Source organism: Oncorhynchus mykiss, chromosome 6 (assembly GCF_013265735.2).
Source record: "Oncorhynchus mykiss isolate Arlee chromosome 6, USDA_OmykA_1.1, whole genome shotgun sequence".
Classification (NCBI taxonomy): domain Eukaryota; kingdom Metazoa; phylum Chordata; class Actinopteri; order Salmoniformes; family Salmonidae; genus Oncorhynchus; species Oncorhynchus mykiss.
The window spans coordinates 37,824,695-37,843,886 of NC_048570.1; the positions used below are offsets into that span (position 1 = coordinate 37,824,695).

General features: G+C 39.8%; 1 protein-coding gene across 1 annotated transcript; it reads right to left on the reverse strand.

Annotated features, from left to right (window-relative positions):
- Positions 1–359: 359 nt before the first annotated feature.
- sfrp1a (secreted frizzled-related protein 1a) lies at positions 360–18,115 on the reverse strand. The gene is made up of 3 exons (XM_021606385.2): positions 17,332–18,115; positions 12,678–12,758; positions 360–1,811 (listed from the first exon to the last, which is right to left on the reverse strand). Exons 1-3 carry the CDS (start codon positions 17,855–17,857, stop codon positions 1,486–1,488), a joined length of 933 nt encoding a protein of 310 aa, XP_021462060.2. The 5' UTR covers positions 17,858–18,115; the 3' UTR covers positions 360–1,485.
- Between the last annotated feature and the right edge of the window lie 1,077 nt (positions 18,116–19,192).

Genomic DNA, 19,192 nt, shown 5'->3' on the forward strand with positions numbered 1-19,192 from the left:
TACCATGGTCTAAATGCAGGCCTAAGGTATCATAATAACTTTGAAAAAAAATCACAAGTTGTAAAGGCAAAGCCAAGAATTCCTAACATGTGCAAATAGTATGGAGGTTTGAAAATCATTATGGACATTACACGCAGGAAGCTGACATTCCATACAATTAACTGTGTAGTACCGTGCCCTGAATGTGATTACCCATTTTATTTCTGTGGTGTATGAGTATAAGCCATGGGTATCATTGTAATTCAAGCCACACTTGGTACTTCCTTCAACTGACTGAGAGCAAACAAGACTGGGAGTGATATCTCTACAAAAATGGTATAGGTCACACAATGTGAAATGGAAAAAAGATTCCAGACAACTCTTCATTGTTTTCTATATTTATGTAAAATGTGTATGTACATAACAAGGGGCAGAAATACACTGCAGGAATTCACATTTTCAGTCATTGAACGTGATAGTGCTAAGATGGATCAGCAATACTGAACGAAACAATCAAAATACAGATTTGTCAATCCACTGTTAGCACTTTCAAAATGTGAGGCTACACAAAGTTGTCACAAACTTAATGAACGTCAATCTAGAGGGGTAGCAATTTAAGACTGCATTAACGAAAAACAAACAAAACTTTGGTCAAATATTATCTGACATCATATACAAATGCAAGGGATTTCATTATTCTACTATTCTACTATATACCGGAGCAACCACTCAAGAAAATGATTTGCATTTTAATTGAAATACTGAACAATGCATACTGCATCAAAGTACATTCCATACACTTGTACCATTAGGCAAAAGTTATTTTGACTCAGATGATGCAGTTGATGTACTGGAATTGATTGGATTAACATATGTATATATCTTTTTCAAGTCAAAGAAAATGTGAAACAAAAGAGGCAACTGAAGAGAGGATGAAATTCTTAAAATCAACTGTAGTGCAGTCATTATTTGGATGAGACAATCCGGTGAAAACACACTATCATACTATTGTCAACAAGTTATTCAATGACCTTATCTATGATGTGGCTTTTAAAGCTAAAATACAAGTAATTGTTGATTCTGTATGATCGATTCAATCTGATCTAATTGTAAAATCTATGATCTACTAATACATGTTCAGAGCAATAGGAGCAAGTCCATCCATTTCAGCAGAACTCACTGAATTGTGGTCTTTTTACTGCACATTCAGGGAGTGTGTAACACAAATATCTACATACAAAAGTGGAAACGCTTTCAGTACAGGAGGAGGGGGGTGCAGTGTCATTTACTTTTTCAGATAACTGGAAACCCACCGGGTCTCAATGATCACACTGCTTAACTGGAAAATGGACGACAGGAAATTCAAAGCAGGTCTGTAAATATACAAAGAGATATATATAGATGTATAAACAAAAACAATAAAAAGCTAAACAAAGGTGGGTTGTTTGGTTGTGCAAGTTCTTCTGTAGCATGATGATGAGATGCTTCTAGAAAGGCTTGGTCTGATTATTTGAAGACATTCTCGAAAGCTGGACACTTGTGGGTCTTGAGTTTCTTGATGGCCTTTTTGAACTCTTTGCTGGACTTGTCCCACTTGTGGATGCCCGTCAGGAGGAACTGCTTGTCCACCTTGCGGCCCATGATCAGGTAGGTGTTGCCCAGGTTGTCCAGCTGCTGGCAGGGGCAGTCGGCTCCGTTCTTCAGGTACAGAACCAGATTCTTTAGGTCTTTCTTCTTCAGGTGGCCCAGTTTCAACGGCTTCTTCCTTTTCTGCAGAATCACCTTGCGGTCCGTTCCTTCCCGTCTCACCTCCTTGATCTTGGTCTTGATGGCTACAATCAAATAGACGTCAAAATAAAGAAGGCGTTGTTAAAAACATTAACATGTCTATTCTTTTATATGTTACGGTAAATACTTAGCTTGTGGGCTAGCTCAGAATGTTGAATCATATCTAGGGTTAGCCTGAGGCACTTTTCTTTTTAGCCATGTTAATATTTAATGTCAGAACAGAATGACAATCATATAATCCCTGTGTACGCATTGTGCAAGGGCCAGGGGCTCTGTGACAGGACAGCAAGCCGAAAGGTTGGGTGGCAGAGCAGAGGTTATCAGTGGTTAGATAGCTAGGCCCCAGACACCAAGGACCATTAAATAAAGCAGCCTGGTCTCATAGACTAGACGTAACATAGTAAATGTAAATCCGGGACAATCAAATTAGTATGATATGTTATGTATGGGTACATAAGACAGATGGTTACTTAAGGTAAGAACGAAAGTAGAGTGGTTGGTCGGAGTGGATGGGTAGGCGTATAACACAAACGTCTAGCAACCGTCTAGCCACTTTGCTAGACGTATGGGATGTTAGCTAACCCTTCCCCTAACCCTATCACACGAACGCCTAGCAACCCAAAGGTTGCAAGTTTGAATCTCATTGCGGACAATTTTAGCAACTTTTCAACTACTTACAAAGTAGCTAAAAAGTAGTAACTACTTAGCATCTTAGCTAACCCTTCCCCTAACCATAACCCTTTTATCTAACCCTTACCCTAACCATAACCCTTTTTGATAAACTTTCCCTAACCTTAACCCTTTAACCTGACTCCTAACCTCAACCCTAACCTTAAACCTAACCCATAGCATAGCTAATGTTAGCCAGCTAGCTAGAATTCATAACATGTCATACGATTTGAAAATGTGTAACATATCCCATCTCTATGGGAAACTGATCTGTCTACATTGGCTATTCTTTTCATTGGGCTCCCGAGTTGCGCAGCGGTCTAAGGCACTGCGTCTCAGTGCAAGAGGCGTCACTACATACCCTGGTTTGATCCTGGGCTGTATCAAAACTGTCTGTGATCGGGAGTCCCATAGGCTGATGAACAAGTGGCCTAGTGTGGTTATGGGAGGGTTTGGCCGAGGTAGGCCGTCATTGTAAAATAAGAATTTGTTCTTAACTGACTTGCCTAGTTAAATAAATACAAATGCGTTCAATGGACAGGAATGTTCAAATTCCCCTGTGCCCCTCCAGATGTAACAAGGACTGGGGTTTTGTTCCCCTCAATACCCCCTATCTAGCTCATTGGTTTTAGTGAAGGATCCCTACTCCCTGAGCTAGACTTGAGATATATTGAGGGAGATTAATGATCTTCAAATATTTGTAAAATGCAACACATAGGGTTGAAAAATGATTCTAAATTCACACAAAAAAAAAGTTGTATCTTTTTTTTATCATAGTTGGAAGATTCCAGATTTCCTGCTTATTACTTTCGATTCTAGGAATCTTCCAACCAGGTTTTCTGGAAGACCTGGACATTTTGGGAAAGCTGCTGGAACGTTGCAACCCTAACCCTACCCTTATGTTCAATACCACTACTACCACTGCAATATCACCACTGATTGTCACTGAAAGAAAGTGAAACATTTGATGCTGTAGTACATTGTAACCTTGCCTTTCATCATTTCTTGATATGTGGCCATGTATTGCCACAATTTTACACCCACCAAATGTCTCAATAATCTTTTTTTTTTTTTTTTTTTTGTACTTTTATCTCTCCAAATCCCACACCGGGTCTCTGATTTCGCTTAATCTGTCTGATCTTTCACTAAACTCTATTTAACCTGCTAATCTCTTTGTTTCCTCCACCTCCCCTTCTGAAATGGTGCACGAGTCAACCCCATGGTGGTCCAAATCTCAGCATCTATTCCTGTATCTCAAATGGCACCCTATTCCCTGTATAGTGCACTACTTTTGACCAGGGCACATAGAGTGACATTTGGGCTCCCGAATGGCGCAGCGGTCTAAGGCACTGTATCTCAGTGCTAGAGGTGTCACTACAGTCCCTGGTTCAATTCCAGGCTGTCTCACAACTGGCTGTGATTGGGAGTCCCATACGGCCCAGTGTTGTTAGGGTTTGGCCAGGGTAGGCTCTCATTGTAAATAAGAATTTGTTCTTAACTGACTTGCCTAGTTAAATAACATAAATAAAATGTAGACTCAGCCTCTATGGGTATAGGCCTACCTCTTCATCTCCCCACACAGTAAAGCAGGCTACTGCATGAGTGCAGGTGACTTCAGTGCATGGCAATAAGGGGAATGTATGGCACATTGCTGTGATTCCACTCCATTGATCTACAGGCAGGATTAATGACCATCTTGTGATCTTTTAATACAAGGATTTGCTCCTGCACTTGGTAAACTGGCTGCTGCTCGAGATGTGGTGCTGGCTGATCTGTCTTTGAAAATCTGATAAAAAAATAAGAATACTTAACGAAAACAACATACATTATTATCAGTGTAGCTTACAGATAGGGGTAAAGACTGGTGTAGGAAATATAGGCTACTACTATATATCTGAACTCTAAATATAGGCCCCTACTTAAAATGCACCATAATATGCACCATAATATGCATTCAATAGCTAATATAGACTACTATATCTGAACTCGTAATAGGCTTCTACATGAACTATAGGTACCATGTTTTAGGGTTCATCTGTTGCCCCTCTATCTTCCCATTGCCAATTAAAGTGTTAGAAAAAGAACAGTCCCAGTGGTTTTCCAGGTATTAACAGTGCACATGGTCGGGATTAGGACCTTTATCCTCCATCTCTGGTCCATGAAAAGTCTCTGTGAGGAGGGCTTAGTGTTAAATGAAATCAAAATTGGCAGCTTTCATAATTGGCGAGTCATAAAAGATAAGGTCTGGCCCACCCCTGAAACCACTTTATCTGGATAAATCCAGCTTAAACTCTGTGCTGAACTTTCTTTGCACCTTGTGTTGCTTGTGTGCATATCTCCCTGGCCAAAGTGTACAGCACAGTGTCTGACCAGGTAGGTTATGGTTTTAACTGCTCAGGAGAAAGGCTCAGTCATTGATCAGTAGTGCCTTCGGGGCAGTTAAACTAGAATTCATGTTACTATTTAATCTAATATTCTGGGCCCCTGTTTCGGTAAACTATTCACCCCAAACTATCATCTGACACGAGCGTTACAATAATTTCTCAAGCATTCAAAGTTACCAGAGAGAAAATAGGAAACACTGCATAAACACTGCACTTCATCTCTCATTCTATCTTCAATGTTATCTCCATCTGTCGTTGGTCTCAGGTTTGGACAAATTGAAGCACTCAAACTCTCTATCAATCGGCTATGCTGTAAAGTTTGTGGGCATCTAGGCTGTAACCTTTGTCCCTGACCCTTGACCTGATTTCATCTTCTGGTTTAGAGACAGGCTTTCAGACAGCTAAGATGGTGTCATAAACCCAGCAGGAGCGGGTAAGTTGGGCATGGGCCCATTCACAACCATGGAATAACACAGCCCTCGGCCATTCACAACCATGGAACCTGTCTGCCCCACGTCCCAAATTACACTCTATTCCTTACATAGTTCACTCCTTTTCACCTGGCTTGTATGGGCCCTGATCAGTCTAGATCAGGGCCGGGGCTGCTGTACTTTCGTTTATTCCATTAGCATGGGGAGGAATGGATGGTGCAATTACCTATACCACCAGAGTGAAAGCCAGCTGTCAGAAGTAGGGCATGGTGGGTTTTAAATATAAGTGTTCTGGAGTTGTGTAACAAAGAGCTGTGGTAATAAAAGTTTAAGTATGGAGATAAATCATGTTGGGAACAAAGTGTTGAGTGGGATGTACCATAAAACCATCAGCAGAGTAGACAGCACTGATGTTTAGAAATATATTAATCAGGATATCTGAGGAACAAGGGACTGGGAGGAGTTTAGCTAGCTAGATGGCTATCTCCAATTGCATTTGAAATATGTTCATTTCCTCATGGTTGATCATGATCACCCAACACATAACGTTTGGTTAACTGAACTGTGGATTTTGTTGTTTGTCTTTATATTCACTCTTTAATTGGACCGAAGCTAAAAATACAGTTCAGTTATTCAGAGATAAACAAATACTTGGGTCACTGTACAGTGCATATGGTCAAGCAGACTTTCAAGAAACAACCCTTCTACTTAAAAACCAGCACATTTCTATTCCTCCATGTCTTTTACAAACACATGTATACTTTCTCTGCCAGATTGTCCTGTATCCAACCAAAAAGCATGAAAAGCTTTCACCTTAAAATATTCCTACTTTATTTAGCTAAACTTGCCTGAGAATGTCAAAATGTGATTGCGAGATTGGGAAGGAAGCTATTATTCATGACTTCAAACAATGGCACACAATAGTAATAAGCCTCTCTTCCCTTTAGAAAAAATATATATACTTTTGATTTCACCTAATTTTGTTTCTTCTGTCATAAAGAGCACATGTTCAACTTCATAAAAAAAAAAACATGTTTTCCCCATCTCAAGAGGTTAAAATACTATTCATTGTACAACGCTCAAAGTGTAGGTCTACGTCGTGTGCTTCCAATGAGTAGTAGTATACGGCTCTACAGCGAATGGTTAGCTGTCTTATGGAGCATTAGTAACGGCTCTCCAGCTGGTAATTAGTAGTTAAATCAGCCATGAATCCCCGTGTGACAGGGGGAAAGGAAGCTTGTTGTGTGCAACAGGGAGGGGCGATTGAATGTAAGATTCATTAAAAAATATATATAATTGTACAGTTTTTCAACACAAAACACCAGAAAATGGCCAAAAAGAGTAGAACCAGCTCACCTGCTTTTACACTATTACTTTTAGATGTTTCTTTTGCAATACATATTTAAAAATGAATAGTTTTACCATATTAAAATGAGAATTCAGTTCACGTAACAGCATAGCTCCGAGAAGTAGGGGTGCTGAGGGTGCTGCAGCACCTCCTGAAAAATCGGTATACTTGAATAATACAAAGGAAACAAATTGGTTTCTTTCTCTCACAAAAGTAGTGCACTGGTCCTTTACTAGTCCTTTATTAGTGGACCGATATAGCTGTCTGTAGTGCGGGCAAAAAACATTGACATTTTACAAATGAATAAAAAATGAACATCTGAAATGTCTTGAGTCAATCAGTATTCAACCCCTTTGCTATGGCAAGCCTAAATAAGTTCAGAAGTACAAAGTTGCTTAACAAGTCACATAATAAGTTAAATGGACTCACTCTGTGTGCAATAATAGTGTTTAACATTATTTTTTTTAATGACTACCTCATCTCTGTATCCCACGCATACAATTATCTGTAAGGTCCCTCAGTCGAGCAGTTAATTTTAAATACAGATTCAACCACAAAGACAAACTCAGACATTGAATATCCATTTGAGCATGGTGCAGTTATTAATTACACTTTGAATGGTGTATCAATACAGCCAGTCACTACAGAAATACAGGTGTCCTTCCTAACTCAGTTGCCGGAGACGAAGAAAACCAATGGTGACTTTAAAACAGTTACAGAGTTGAATGGCTTGATAGGAGAAAACTGAGGATGGATCAAATACATTGTAGTTACTCTGCAATGCCAACTTAATTAACAGAGTGAAAAGGAGGAAGTCTGTACATAATACAAATATTCCAAAACTTGCACCCTGTTTGCACCAAAGCACTAAAGTAATACTGCAAAACATTTGTCAAAGCAATTCGCTTTGTGTCCTGAATACAAAGGTGTTATGTTTGGGGCAAACCCAATACAACACATTACTGAGTTCTACTCTTCATACTTTCAAGCATCAAGCATAGTGGTAGCTGCATCATGTTATGGGTATGCTTCTAATCGTTAAGGACTGGGGAGTTTTTCAGGATAAAATAGAAAAGAAATGGAGCTAAGCACAGGCAAAATCTGGGAGCAAAACCTGGTTCAGTCTGCTTTCCACCAGACACTAGGAGATGAATTTACATTTCATCAGGACAATAACCTAAAACACTAAGCCAAATCTACACTGGAGTTTCTTACTAAGAAGACAGTGAATATTCCTTAGTTGCAGTTTTGACTAAAATCTACTTGAAAATCTCTGGCAAGACCTGAAAATGGTTGTCTAGCAATGATCAACAACCAATTTGACAGAGCTTGAAGAAATATTAAAATAATAATGGGCAAAGGTTGCACAATCCAGGTGTGGAAAGCTCTTAGAGATGTACCCACGAAGACTCACAGCTGTAATTGCAGCCAAAGATGCTTCTACAAAGTATTGATTTGGGTGTGAATACTTATGTAAATAAGATATTTCTGTATTTCATTTTCAATATATTTTCTAAAATGCCTAAAATCATGTTTTCACTTACGGGGTATTGTGTGTAGATATGTTAGCAAAAAAAATATTGGATCTGTTTTGAATTCAAGCTTTAACACAAAAAAATGTGGAATGGGTCAAGGGGTATGAATACTTTCTGAAAGCACTGTATATGTATTTTTTTCCGTATGGGTTTCACACTGGATTCTGTTAACATGGGTTCTGTTAAATGAGAACAGACCTTTCGCAATGAGATCTTTCCAGGAACTGAGCGTTTTAGTGAGTGAAAAAAAATGCTAATTCTGTGCCAGCGGAGGCAAATTTCTGACATGATTAGTCTCCGCAGATGAATAAAACTGACTTCTATGTAAGTCACAGATTCCTCCAGCTAACTGCCCTGACTGAGGTAGCCTTTCAACCACACAGTCTGATGTTAGGCCTGGTATAGGTGCATTTTGACTAAGATTATGCCATTGCTGCTACAGTTAAACTGTACATGTAAATGTATGTCTATATACCCATGTGAATATTAGTGATAAAAAGTACATTCAGCATCTCTTGCTTGCAAAGTAGGCAGGATATTGCATAGTGAAAGTCTAGACTAGTGCTCTTTACTTATCTTATCTTATCTTATCTATTATAAGATATCCCTCTGACTCATTTTGGTCTGACCAAAAGTGCTGTAATGAAAGCATAACAATAGATTGGCTCATGAGTCATGTGACCAGATGCTTTGTTAAGGTAAAAACGGATCTTTATAAAATCATGTCATAATTGCTTTCACATTTCACCCTTTTCTCTCTCCTCTCACAACATTAATGACAGATCTTTCACACCATATAATAGTTGTTTTTGAGTTAAGCCCATCCTTGCATGAGTTTTAGGACAAAATAAGAAGAGAAACCTTTCAGACAAATATTGACTCACATTTTTGCACCACTACAATGTAAAATAATAGAATTTGCTCAACAGTACTGCTTCATAAAAAAACATAACCAAATGTTAGTCCCGCAGTTGTGTGTCAAGTTAAAAGCATAGGTTATGCTTCAGTTATTGATTAACCTGTGGCAGCCATTTTAGAAACCTCTTCTCTCATTTCTTTAGCCAATTAGAACATCTAGCATAAACATGTCTTGTTTACATGTTGCCCAACTGGTACAGCAAAGCAAACCCACCACTATAGCCCATGGCATTGCCACACAGCAAGCAGAGCAGCCCCTGGCTCTATCCCAAATCTCACTCTAGTCCCTACATAGTGAACTACTTTTGACCAGAACCATATGAGCCCTGGTCAAAAATAGTGCACTATATAGGGAATAGGGAGTAATTTTGGACACAGACCCTTTTTTTCTCATGGGAGTTGGGACTCTCCCTTTGTGGGCCAATCCTGCAGTGATTGGGTCTAATGGATGCAATAAAAGTCTAATTTAACAGTCATTGTCAAAGGCCATGCTCAGCCTGCCTGGATAAGCTCAGACGTCAAGCGTTAAAGACATTATGACAAGGAAACAAAACAACATCTGTCTTAATCAGAGATGAAACAGACCAACGTGCCACTTTCATTTGGCAAACCAGGGAAGTTTCTGAGAACAGAAAAGTGAGGCTCATCATTACAGTGTAAGAATGGGACAATTAATTTAAAATGCTGCACATAACTTTGGGTATTAGCTTTCCCTGAGAACAACTTTGAAAGAAGATGTGCAGAAAGTCCATCTTCCCAAGGTCTGGCGGTTGGAATGGATTTGGAAACCACCAAAAACTTGGAGGCCAGCTTCTACCAATTTAAAATAAGGCACAGCATCACATAAACGTGTGCACATTCTCATTGCATACAATCACTGCCTCAAGGTGTGCTGAATCAACAGTGTCCCTGCATGCGAGAAACTATCAATGCATTTTAATTGCATAGAAAAACAAAACATTCTAAGTTGTTGCTACACTGCATTGGCACACTGTGGATGGGATGGGCTGTCAAGCCACCAGACAAGCAGAAAGACATTCCCATACATGTGACATCAGTCCCCTGTGACAGAGACTGAGATTTGGACCAATAGGAATTAAGCTTTAACTTGCAACCCTGCTGACACCTCCTTTAAATACCTCCTAAATAAAGACTTTAGGGCTCCAATTCATTAGTTACAGAATATTAGCATTTAAAAGAGTAATACAAACTCCAAAGCTCTGTTTTTCTAGCGGATTAAGGCAGTAACTTTTTCCAGTCTATATGTAACTTTGTGAGAATCAAGCACATGGCCAAAAAAACAAGGTTAATTGGTAGTAGTAACCCCCAAGAGGAGATTTTTCTCTAGAACGTTCACATTCGTTTACTTGGTGGTCAGTTGGTAGATCAATCCATTATGTCTGAAGGAATGATCCCCAGGAGTATACAAATTGTAAATGTTTTCAATTTCACACACTAATCCCAGCATTGTTATACTCAGAAAGAACAATTACCCTGAGTACTGTCAGATAGTAGACATGGTGAAATGTTTGTCAAAGCTGGATGGAACATGAAACATTTCTTTACTGAAAATGTGCTTGAACAGTGTGTTTATGGTCATACATACACAATATATCCAAAGGTATCATGCCCATAGGGGTATAGGGGCATGATACCAGGTTTGATACCAGGTTTCCTCCAGATGTAAAGCTTTGCATTCTGGCCAAAGAGTTCAATCTTGGTTTCATCAGACCAGAGAATCTTGTTTCTCATGGTCTGAGAGTCTTTATGTGCCTTTTGGTAAACTCCAAGCAGGCTGTCATGTGCCTTTTACTGAAGAGTGGATTCTCTGGCCACTCTACCATAAAGGCCTGATTGGTGGGGTGCTGCAGAGATTGTTGTCCTTCTGGAAGGTTCTCCCATCTTCACAGAGGAACTCTAGAGTTCTGTCAGAGTGACCATCGGGTTCTTGGTCACCTCCCTGACTAAGGCCCTTCTTCCCCGATTGCTCAGTTTGGCCGGACGGCCAGCTCTAGGAAGAGTCTTTGGGGTTCCAATATTCTTCCATTTAAGAACGATGGAGGCCACTGTGTTCTTGGGGACCTTCAATACTATTTTGGTACCCTTCCCCAGAACTTTGCCTTGACACAATACTGTCTCGGAGCTCTACGGACAATTCCTTCGACATCTTGGCTTGGTTTTTGCTCTGACATGACCTGTCAACTGTGGGACCTTTAAATATACAGATGTGTGCCTTTCCAAATCAAGTCCAATCAATTGAATTTACCACAGGTGGACAACAATCAAGTTGTAGAAACATCTCAATGGAAACAGGATGCACCTGAGCTCAAGTTCGAGTCTGAATATTTATGTAAATAAGTCATTTCTGTTTATATTTTTAATACATTTGCAAAAATGTCTAGAAACCTGTTTTCACTTTGCTATTATGGGGTATTGTGTGTAGATTGCTGAGGATTTTTATTTATTTAATCAATTTTAGATTAAGGCTGTAACATAACAAAATGTGGAAAAAGTCAAGGGGTCTGAATACTTTCCGAAGGCACTGTATTTATATATTTGTTTCTCTGTAATACTACTAGTCACCTAGCAATTTCATAAAGTTGTCTTTTAGCTAGTGCAGATAGGTTCCTAATCTCCGAACCTCATAACTAGCTGCCAAGAAGCCATTTCAGGCTATCAAGTTAGATTTGCTAGCCTGTCTAACTATCTTAGCTGGCATGCCTGCTGCCAAGGTTGGTAATAACTAAAGCAATAACTAAATGTACTGAATAAGATTCACATTCCTTTCAATCTTTTACCCAAATTTTAGCAGATATGCAGAGAAGAATATTTACTTTATAAAAAAAAAAAGAGCAACCAGTCAGGAGGATACAGACAGAGGTATGCGTAGATATGCAGAAACATGTATATATTTTTTGACATAGAAGTATGCATAATAATTATGGATCTAGATTGCACATTGTAAATATACAGTCAGTTTGAACTAAATCCATGATCCTCTAAACTAACCATGATAATTATTGTGGGACTGACCCATTTTTATTATTTTCTAACTGTTAATCTACAGTAAATTTATTTTCTTTTCAGAGGCTTTTCTTTCCAATAGACTTAATAAACCCACTAAAGACCACACTTTTAAGATCATACAAAGAGATGACTGTGCGGTGCTATGGAACATCATCTATAGCTGGGATAAAGCACCAAGCTCATTTCTGTAACCAGCATGGCAAGAGTCAGGGAATGCATGTAAATAAGAAATCACATTGGCAAGAGTGTCACTTTAATAACTTTTCAAAGCTTGCTTTTGGAAAGATCTTACAATGTACGTTGAGGGGCTGCAGACCAAAGGTGGGAAGGAGGGCTCATTAGATTTGGGGCAAATTCCAGAGCTATAGGTATAGACATACTGTAGTTCTCCATCGTATGTGGTTCCATTTGTATAGGCTTCTATGCCATGGAGAGTGCAACCTCTTGTGTTGGCTAACACAATCAATAGGTATAGTAGTAGAAAACATGCTGTGTGTGAGTGTGTGTGCGCGTGTGTATATGTCTCTCCTTCTGTATTTTTAGGAAATGCTTAACAAATGGAATGAAAATGGTAGTGTTAGGGTTAGGAGACGCTTACCAAACTCGCTGGCACACATGTGCTCTAGAATGATGTCTGTTTTCATTTCGTTGTCACATGGGGGACAGATGGGGGAGTAACCTGTGGAAGGGAGGGAGGAGAGAGTCTTTTCAGAGGGCAGGACATGCAGCACTGTCACAATAATCAACCAAGTAACAGCCATGATCAAATGGATCAAGAGTAGGGTTGCAAAATTCCTGTAACTTTCCGAAAACTCCAATAAATCCTGTGAAGATTCCCTAAATCAGAAGGGAATAAGCAAGAAATCCGGTATCCACCATCCAGAATTTCTGGATGAACTGTAAATTTGGGGAAAGTTCCTGGAATTTTTCAACCACTGAAAGTTTTTTTCTCTCCCTAAAATCACTATTCAAACTGAAGGGAACAACGGCTGCCAGTAACTGAATCCCTAACAGATTATAGCATCGTTCACACCTCTATTTACCTCAACATCAGCTCACTTCCCATGGTAGTAACACTTTTGATCTTTTACCACCTATCTCCCTGCCTGTGCTTCAAATCAACCTTGCAGATTAAATCTTATGTGAACACCTACAGTATGTGAAGATGACACCTGACATTCTGGTCAGAGGTGCTGAGTACACTCTGTTGTCAGTTGCTCTGGTGTTTTTCCCCTCAAACGTATTCATCCAAACTCCAATGACGTTTGTTCTTGTTTGACAGTAAAACTCTTAACTGACCGACCTGACCTCAGTTGGAATGTCATGTGCTTTTATAGCAGGTCATAACTATGGCCTCCAGGACACAATGCTGCTCGTTATAGGCTAGATTTATGAAATGATAGGGGATATCAGTAGTCTTCTCAATATCCAAGACTGACTATCATTCCATTGTTATTTGGTGGTTAGTTTTGATCTCTTCGGAGTCTATGCTAACAGAGTCAATCTGTCCTGGAGGCCTGTTTTACTGTAAAAGCACGTGGAAATGCATGTGTGTACACGCATGCACACACATGAACTGTTACGTGTACCTGAGACTTTTATAGAAGGTACATTACTGACTGTGAAGACAGGGAAGACTGACTGAAACTGGAAAGTCTTCCACTCAGGCTTTCATGTACTTGTATTTTTAGTTACAGGAGCCAAGTTCCATATGAACATTTTAGAATGTTTTGACATGATTAAAAATAAGGAACGGTTCTAACTGCGTAGTGGCCAACAATGGACAGAAATGCCTTTTTTTTTGTTTTTGCTATATAGGGTTTTTGTCAAGTGACATTCATGAATATTTAATGAAAATGATATTGATTCAATAATTAAATAACTGTTCTGTTCTTTCTTAAACAGCTTAGCAAACCTTGGCTCTAAACCCCAAAATAACATTTGGAGTACTGTGAGGTTTACCATCTGTAAAATATAAATACATATTTACACACACTTACCCTGTTATTTTGTGATTGCCAGTTGGCCATTACGTGTGTTTGACAAACGCTTACGAAAGTTACACCCAGGTGGAAAGCACTTGTGAAAATAAGCACTGTTTACAGAGTCAAAGGGGCTATATTTTCAATTTAAAAAACAATAATACTCTAAATCTATTGTTACTAGCTTCATACTTGTTTAGCAGTCAGCAGTGGAGAGGATCTTTAAATAACTTACATCAAAATACATGACCTTCTAACCTAATTTTGATTTGATGGTTTATTCATTCAAATGCATCCCCCCCCCCGTACATCAATAAAAAGCACATATTTTCCCGGGGGTTTTAGGTTCCTGTCAGTCAACAGTGATGAAGATGCAGAACAACACAGACATTAACGGCCCTGTAATGAGAAGAGTGGGGTTAAAACAAGACCGACTCTGTGGCCTGCTGGGCTTCTGACTGGGCAAACACTTTCTGATTTATTTATCGGAAGTGCTGACACATATGACAACAGGTGACCTCTGGAGTCTGTGTTCCAAATGGCACTCTATTCCCTATGTAGTGCACTACTTTTGACCAGAGACCTATGGGTCCTAGTTAAAAGTAGTACACTACATAGGGAATAGGGTGCCATTTGGGGCAAAGCATGTGGATCTCTGTGTGGTCCCCGAGCTCCAAGAGGAGCCTTTTCTCAGGCTGCTGGGCTCCTGCCCACACACACCACCATGTTGGCCCCCCTCAGCCCAACACGTCCCAGTTACAGAGGGACTACCTCAGATCTACAGTAAGTGCTGTGTAACTGCAGCACCACAGAGCGATAAAGACCTCTTCATCGGGTGCTGACCTGGAAAATCACCAGTCACCATATCAGTTCGCTGTAAGACGGAGCTATTCATGTTCAGAATATAGCAAATGTTTTCGCACTAAGCTAACATTGTTTTGAAGCCTGCATATACAACGCAGATCAAAATGTAAGGAGGTTGATGATGGAAAGTCCTTTTTAATTTATGAGAAATCTGCATGAGGTGGCTGTACTTCCCCTTCTGGGACACCTCTAGAACAGAGCAGAGCAGCCTTTCCAACTCGCTCCAAGAGAGATTCTACTAGTTCCTGCCAGGGACACTGACATGGCAATAAAATATTACAACCCATGACAGAAACAATAATTTTAGACAAAACTTGTCCTTTGATTGTGAAAGGCTGCAGCATTTACACTGAACAAAAATATAAACACAACATGTAAAGTGTTGGTCTCATGTTTCAATGTTTTTTTATATACAAACATGTCTGACTTATTGTTAGCCCCAAGCTGTTACAGATGTAGGATCTTAATTTGAGCCAGTTTGCTACAGCAGGAAAATTATCCTGAAGCAACAGGTAATGTAAATTATAATGTGGATTATAATGACTGGACATTTTTTTCGTTGGGGCAAATCAAGTCTAACATTTTAAAGTGGAAATTACAAACTTTAGAAACCTTTTTAAACCTTGAATACACGACAAGTTAACATTTTCTGTACAGGAAAATTATCAGCAACAACATAGTGATCAAATGAAGATCCTACATCTGTAGGTAGTTCTAGTCCTTCTGAACATAACTCAGTCCAGAAACTGTGGTTGCATCCCAAATGGTGCCATATTTCCTATATAGTGCACTACTTTTAACCAGAGCCCTATGTGTCCTGGTGAAAATTAGTGCACTAGGAAATAGGGTTGGGACGCAATCCCAGTGAGATTGTGGCAGTCTCGAGCCAAGTATCCCTGCAGGCAGATAGGCAGACAGGCATCAAGGACCTGATGTCTGTGGGAGTTCACTGTAGCCTTGAAACACAGTATATTACATTAGCAGAATTGATAGTCTGTTTTTTTTTCTCTCCTCATCATTGTCGCTCTGGTATTCACTCTTTCCTAATTCGTATACGTTTGTTTCTGCTATTCAAATTAAACTATATATGTTGTTTCTGTCTGGTGACTTTTTTTTTTGGGGGGGGGGGGGTTAAGGAAGAGGCCAGTAGTTAAGACGTCAATATAAAATGGTAATTAATGGATGTATTAGTTATGTGGTTGGACTGCCTCCCAGTTCATAAATTTCACCTTGAAATAAATTGCTACCATCTGTTAAAGGAGTATTAGGCTACAATATTAATTACAACATCACTTCTCTTTGTCAATAGCAAGCAACTTAACGTTTGATACAAAGAGAGGTTCTCTCTTGGTAAAGACAGCGTAGTCTTGTTCGTGCTCTCAAATAACTAAATAAAGGTTTTGCTATCTCGCTCTTACATTTTTTTTAGATAATCTAATCTAGAGGTAATCAAAGCAGTCATGGGAAAAATTACCCCAAAAGGTTGGGAATGGTTCATTTGCATCAGGTTTGACATCAACAAACCCCTGAAACAACATTCTGCTGCCTGAAGAACTGCATGGGTGTCGATTCTCACACTATGTCAAAGTAGTGACTGTTTGTTATCTCAGTCAAGTACTGCAGCTCTATTGAGCTGCCCTATAGGACACTATGTTGAGCCTGCCCTATAGGACACTATGTTGAGCCTGCCCTATAGGATACTATGTTGAGCCTGCCCTATAGGACACTATGTTGAGCCTGCCCTATAGGACACTATGTTGAGCCTGCCCTATAGGACACTATGTTGAGTATGCCCTATAGGACACTATGTTGAGCCTGCCCTATAGGACACTATGTTGAGCCTGCCCTATAGGACACAATGTTGAGCCTGCCCTATAGGACACTATGTTGAGCCTGCCCTATAGGACACTATGTTGAACCTGCCCTATAGGACACTATGTTGAGCCTGCCCTATAGGATACTATGTTGAGCCTGCCCTATAGCATACTATGTTGAGCGTGCTCCATAGGATACTGTTGAGCCTGCCCTATTCCGCAATACATGGTAAAAAAAAATACAGATATTTGATCATGATTATTACAGATTATCATGCTTCATCCACAAAATACATCACATGTTTTATCATTTGTAATAAAAACTGCTTCCAAGTGAAGAACATAATGTACATTCAACAATACAGATGACAAACTCCTAGCCAACACCTCAGCTTTTTACATATTGTGACAAGCAATGGCTCAGTTTCAGATCTGGTACCAGACTAGCACATGGAAACATGACTGGCACTTGGTGACATGGGATTCTATATGTAATTCTATAATTCTAGATATTATGGCAGGCATACTGCCTGCAGGTAGGTAGGTAGGTAGGTAGGTAGGTAGGTAGGTAGGTAGGTAGGTATAGCCTTACCTGTGGGTTTTGTGGCTTCAGTGGCATTGGGTGCAGTCATGGCAATGCAGACTTCGTCCTGAGGAAACTTGTCGCAGGTGAGCATCTCAGGCCAGGGGAAGCCGAACGACTCCATGATAGGGGTGCAGCCGTCCCGTACAGCCTCACACAGCCAGCGGCAGGGGTATATGGGGCGCTCCAGGCACACTGGGGCAAACAGGGAGCAGAGGAACACCTGGGTACCCGGGTGGCAGCTCTTATGCACCAGGGGCACCCAGCTGCCCGCCTGCTGCTTCACCTCAGCCATAGTCTCATGCTCCAGTAGGTTAGGCAGCAGCATCTGGTTGTAGCCCACGTTGTGACACAGCCTCAGGTCCTCTGGGATATCCACACACTGAGGAGGCTTGCCATAGCTGCGGCCACCATTGTACATGTCCGATTTCCAGCTCAGGTATTCATACTCAGAGGCTTTGCTCACAGACACCAGTGCCATGGTCAAAGCCAGAGGGATGATTCTCCAACGGCACAATGGTTCAATGGACTTCATTGTTCACAACAGAGGAGAGTCTGCAGAATAAAAGTAAAATGCAGCTCACAATGAAGCTTTCACTGTAGAATAGAACAGACCTGCTTCAAGAGAAAAATAAAATGGAGAAAAGCGCAAAGAGTCCAGTTGATAAATGCTCTCTGAGTTGAAAGTTTCAGGTTTCAGTGTAACTCCACTCCTGCCTTCTTGTTGCAGCCCCGCTGTTCTGTTCCCTTCTGCTGCTACTGACTCACACAAGCGCCTGCAAAGATAACTGTCTAGAGTAGCGCAGCTTGGAAACAAGAGGAGATTGTGAAGTGCGCGTCGGCCAATCGGAAAGGGTCTGCGCCTTTTGGCACTCACACGTCAATCAATGTGCTCAATTACTCACTGCGTAAAACACGGCTTAACGTTCCCTACCCCCTTCATTAGCGTTTTTTTTCTTTGTCAAAACAAACAAGTTGCCTTCACACCAAACAAAAAAATAATTAAATGGTTGAAATAATTTAGTGCTTGGTCAAACGGCAGCTCGTAATCACTTGACAGCTATCATGCACAGTACATTTATGGATCATTTTGGACAGTTATTTGGAGAATTGTAGATCATTTATATTTGACTACAAACACTATTTAGTTACAGCGTCAATATGCGGAAATACAGTATGCGCAGCTCAATAAATATATTAAATCAATCGAAAAACGTTCAAAAGTTTTAAGTCAAAGTTTTAACTTGGTGAAATATAGCATATCTGAAAACACAATTAAGTCAGACCAATAGTGTTGAATATTGATTTTAACCTATATAATGTCACACATTCTAAATGTAAATTCATATGAGGTGAAGAAGGGACAATTGTTCAATTAAATATTAATTCAGTTTACTTAGATCTAATTAGATCTTGTTATAGTAAATTTGTTTATCTGCATGTTAGTCCACTTTTTTTTTTTTTTACAGCTTTCCATTTGATATGACTACGACAAAACCTGTGAAATCTACCAATTTCAAATGTGCATTAATTTGCATGCCATTGTCTTGTTAATGACAAAAGCCAATTAAACACTCATGATTAGAAAACAAAGTAGCACTTCACACATAACAATGACCCCCCTGGTCCCGCTGGTCCCAGTAAACAAGACTTAGCCTAGATCTTTCCTTTGTTCGGGAATACTGGGAGCTTTAAAAAATAATAATAGCCTAAAATAAATGCAACTAGATTATAAATCACAGAGGCCATGGTCTTCATTGCCACACAATATGTTGCATTATAAAATAAGAGGAGTAATGTTGTATGCTATACCATTTTGCTAAATACACATTTTGAGAACTTGATTTAATATATGTTGTTTTGCAGTCAT

Excerpts from the sequence above, each read along its gene's own strand:
- sfrp1a (XM_021606385.2), bottom strand. The coding sequence starts at position 17,857 with ATGAAGTCCATTGAACCATTGTGCCGTTGGAGAATCATCCCTCTGGCT. Across the intron at positions 12,759-17,331 it reads TGAAGCCACAAAACCCACAG|GTTACTCCCCCATCTGTCCC; the intron begins GTAAGGCTATAC and ends TCCCTTCCACAG. Across the intron at positions 1,812-12,677 it reads CATGTGTGCCAGCGAGTTTG|CCATCAAGACCAAGATCAAG; the intron begins GTAAGCGTCTCC and ends ATTTGATTGTAG.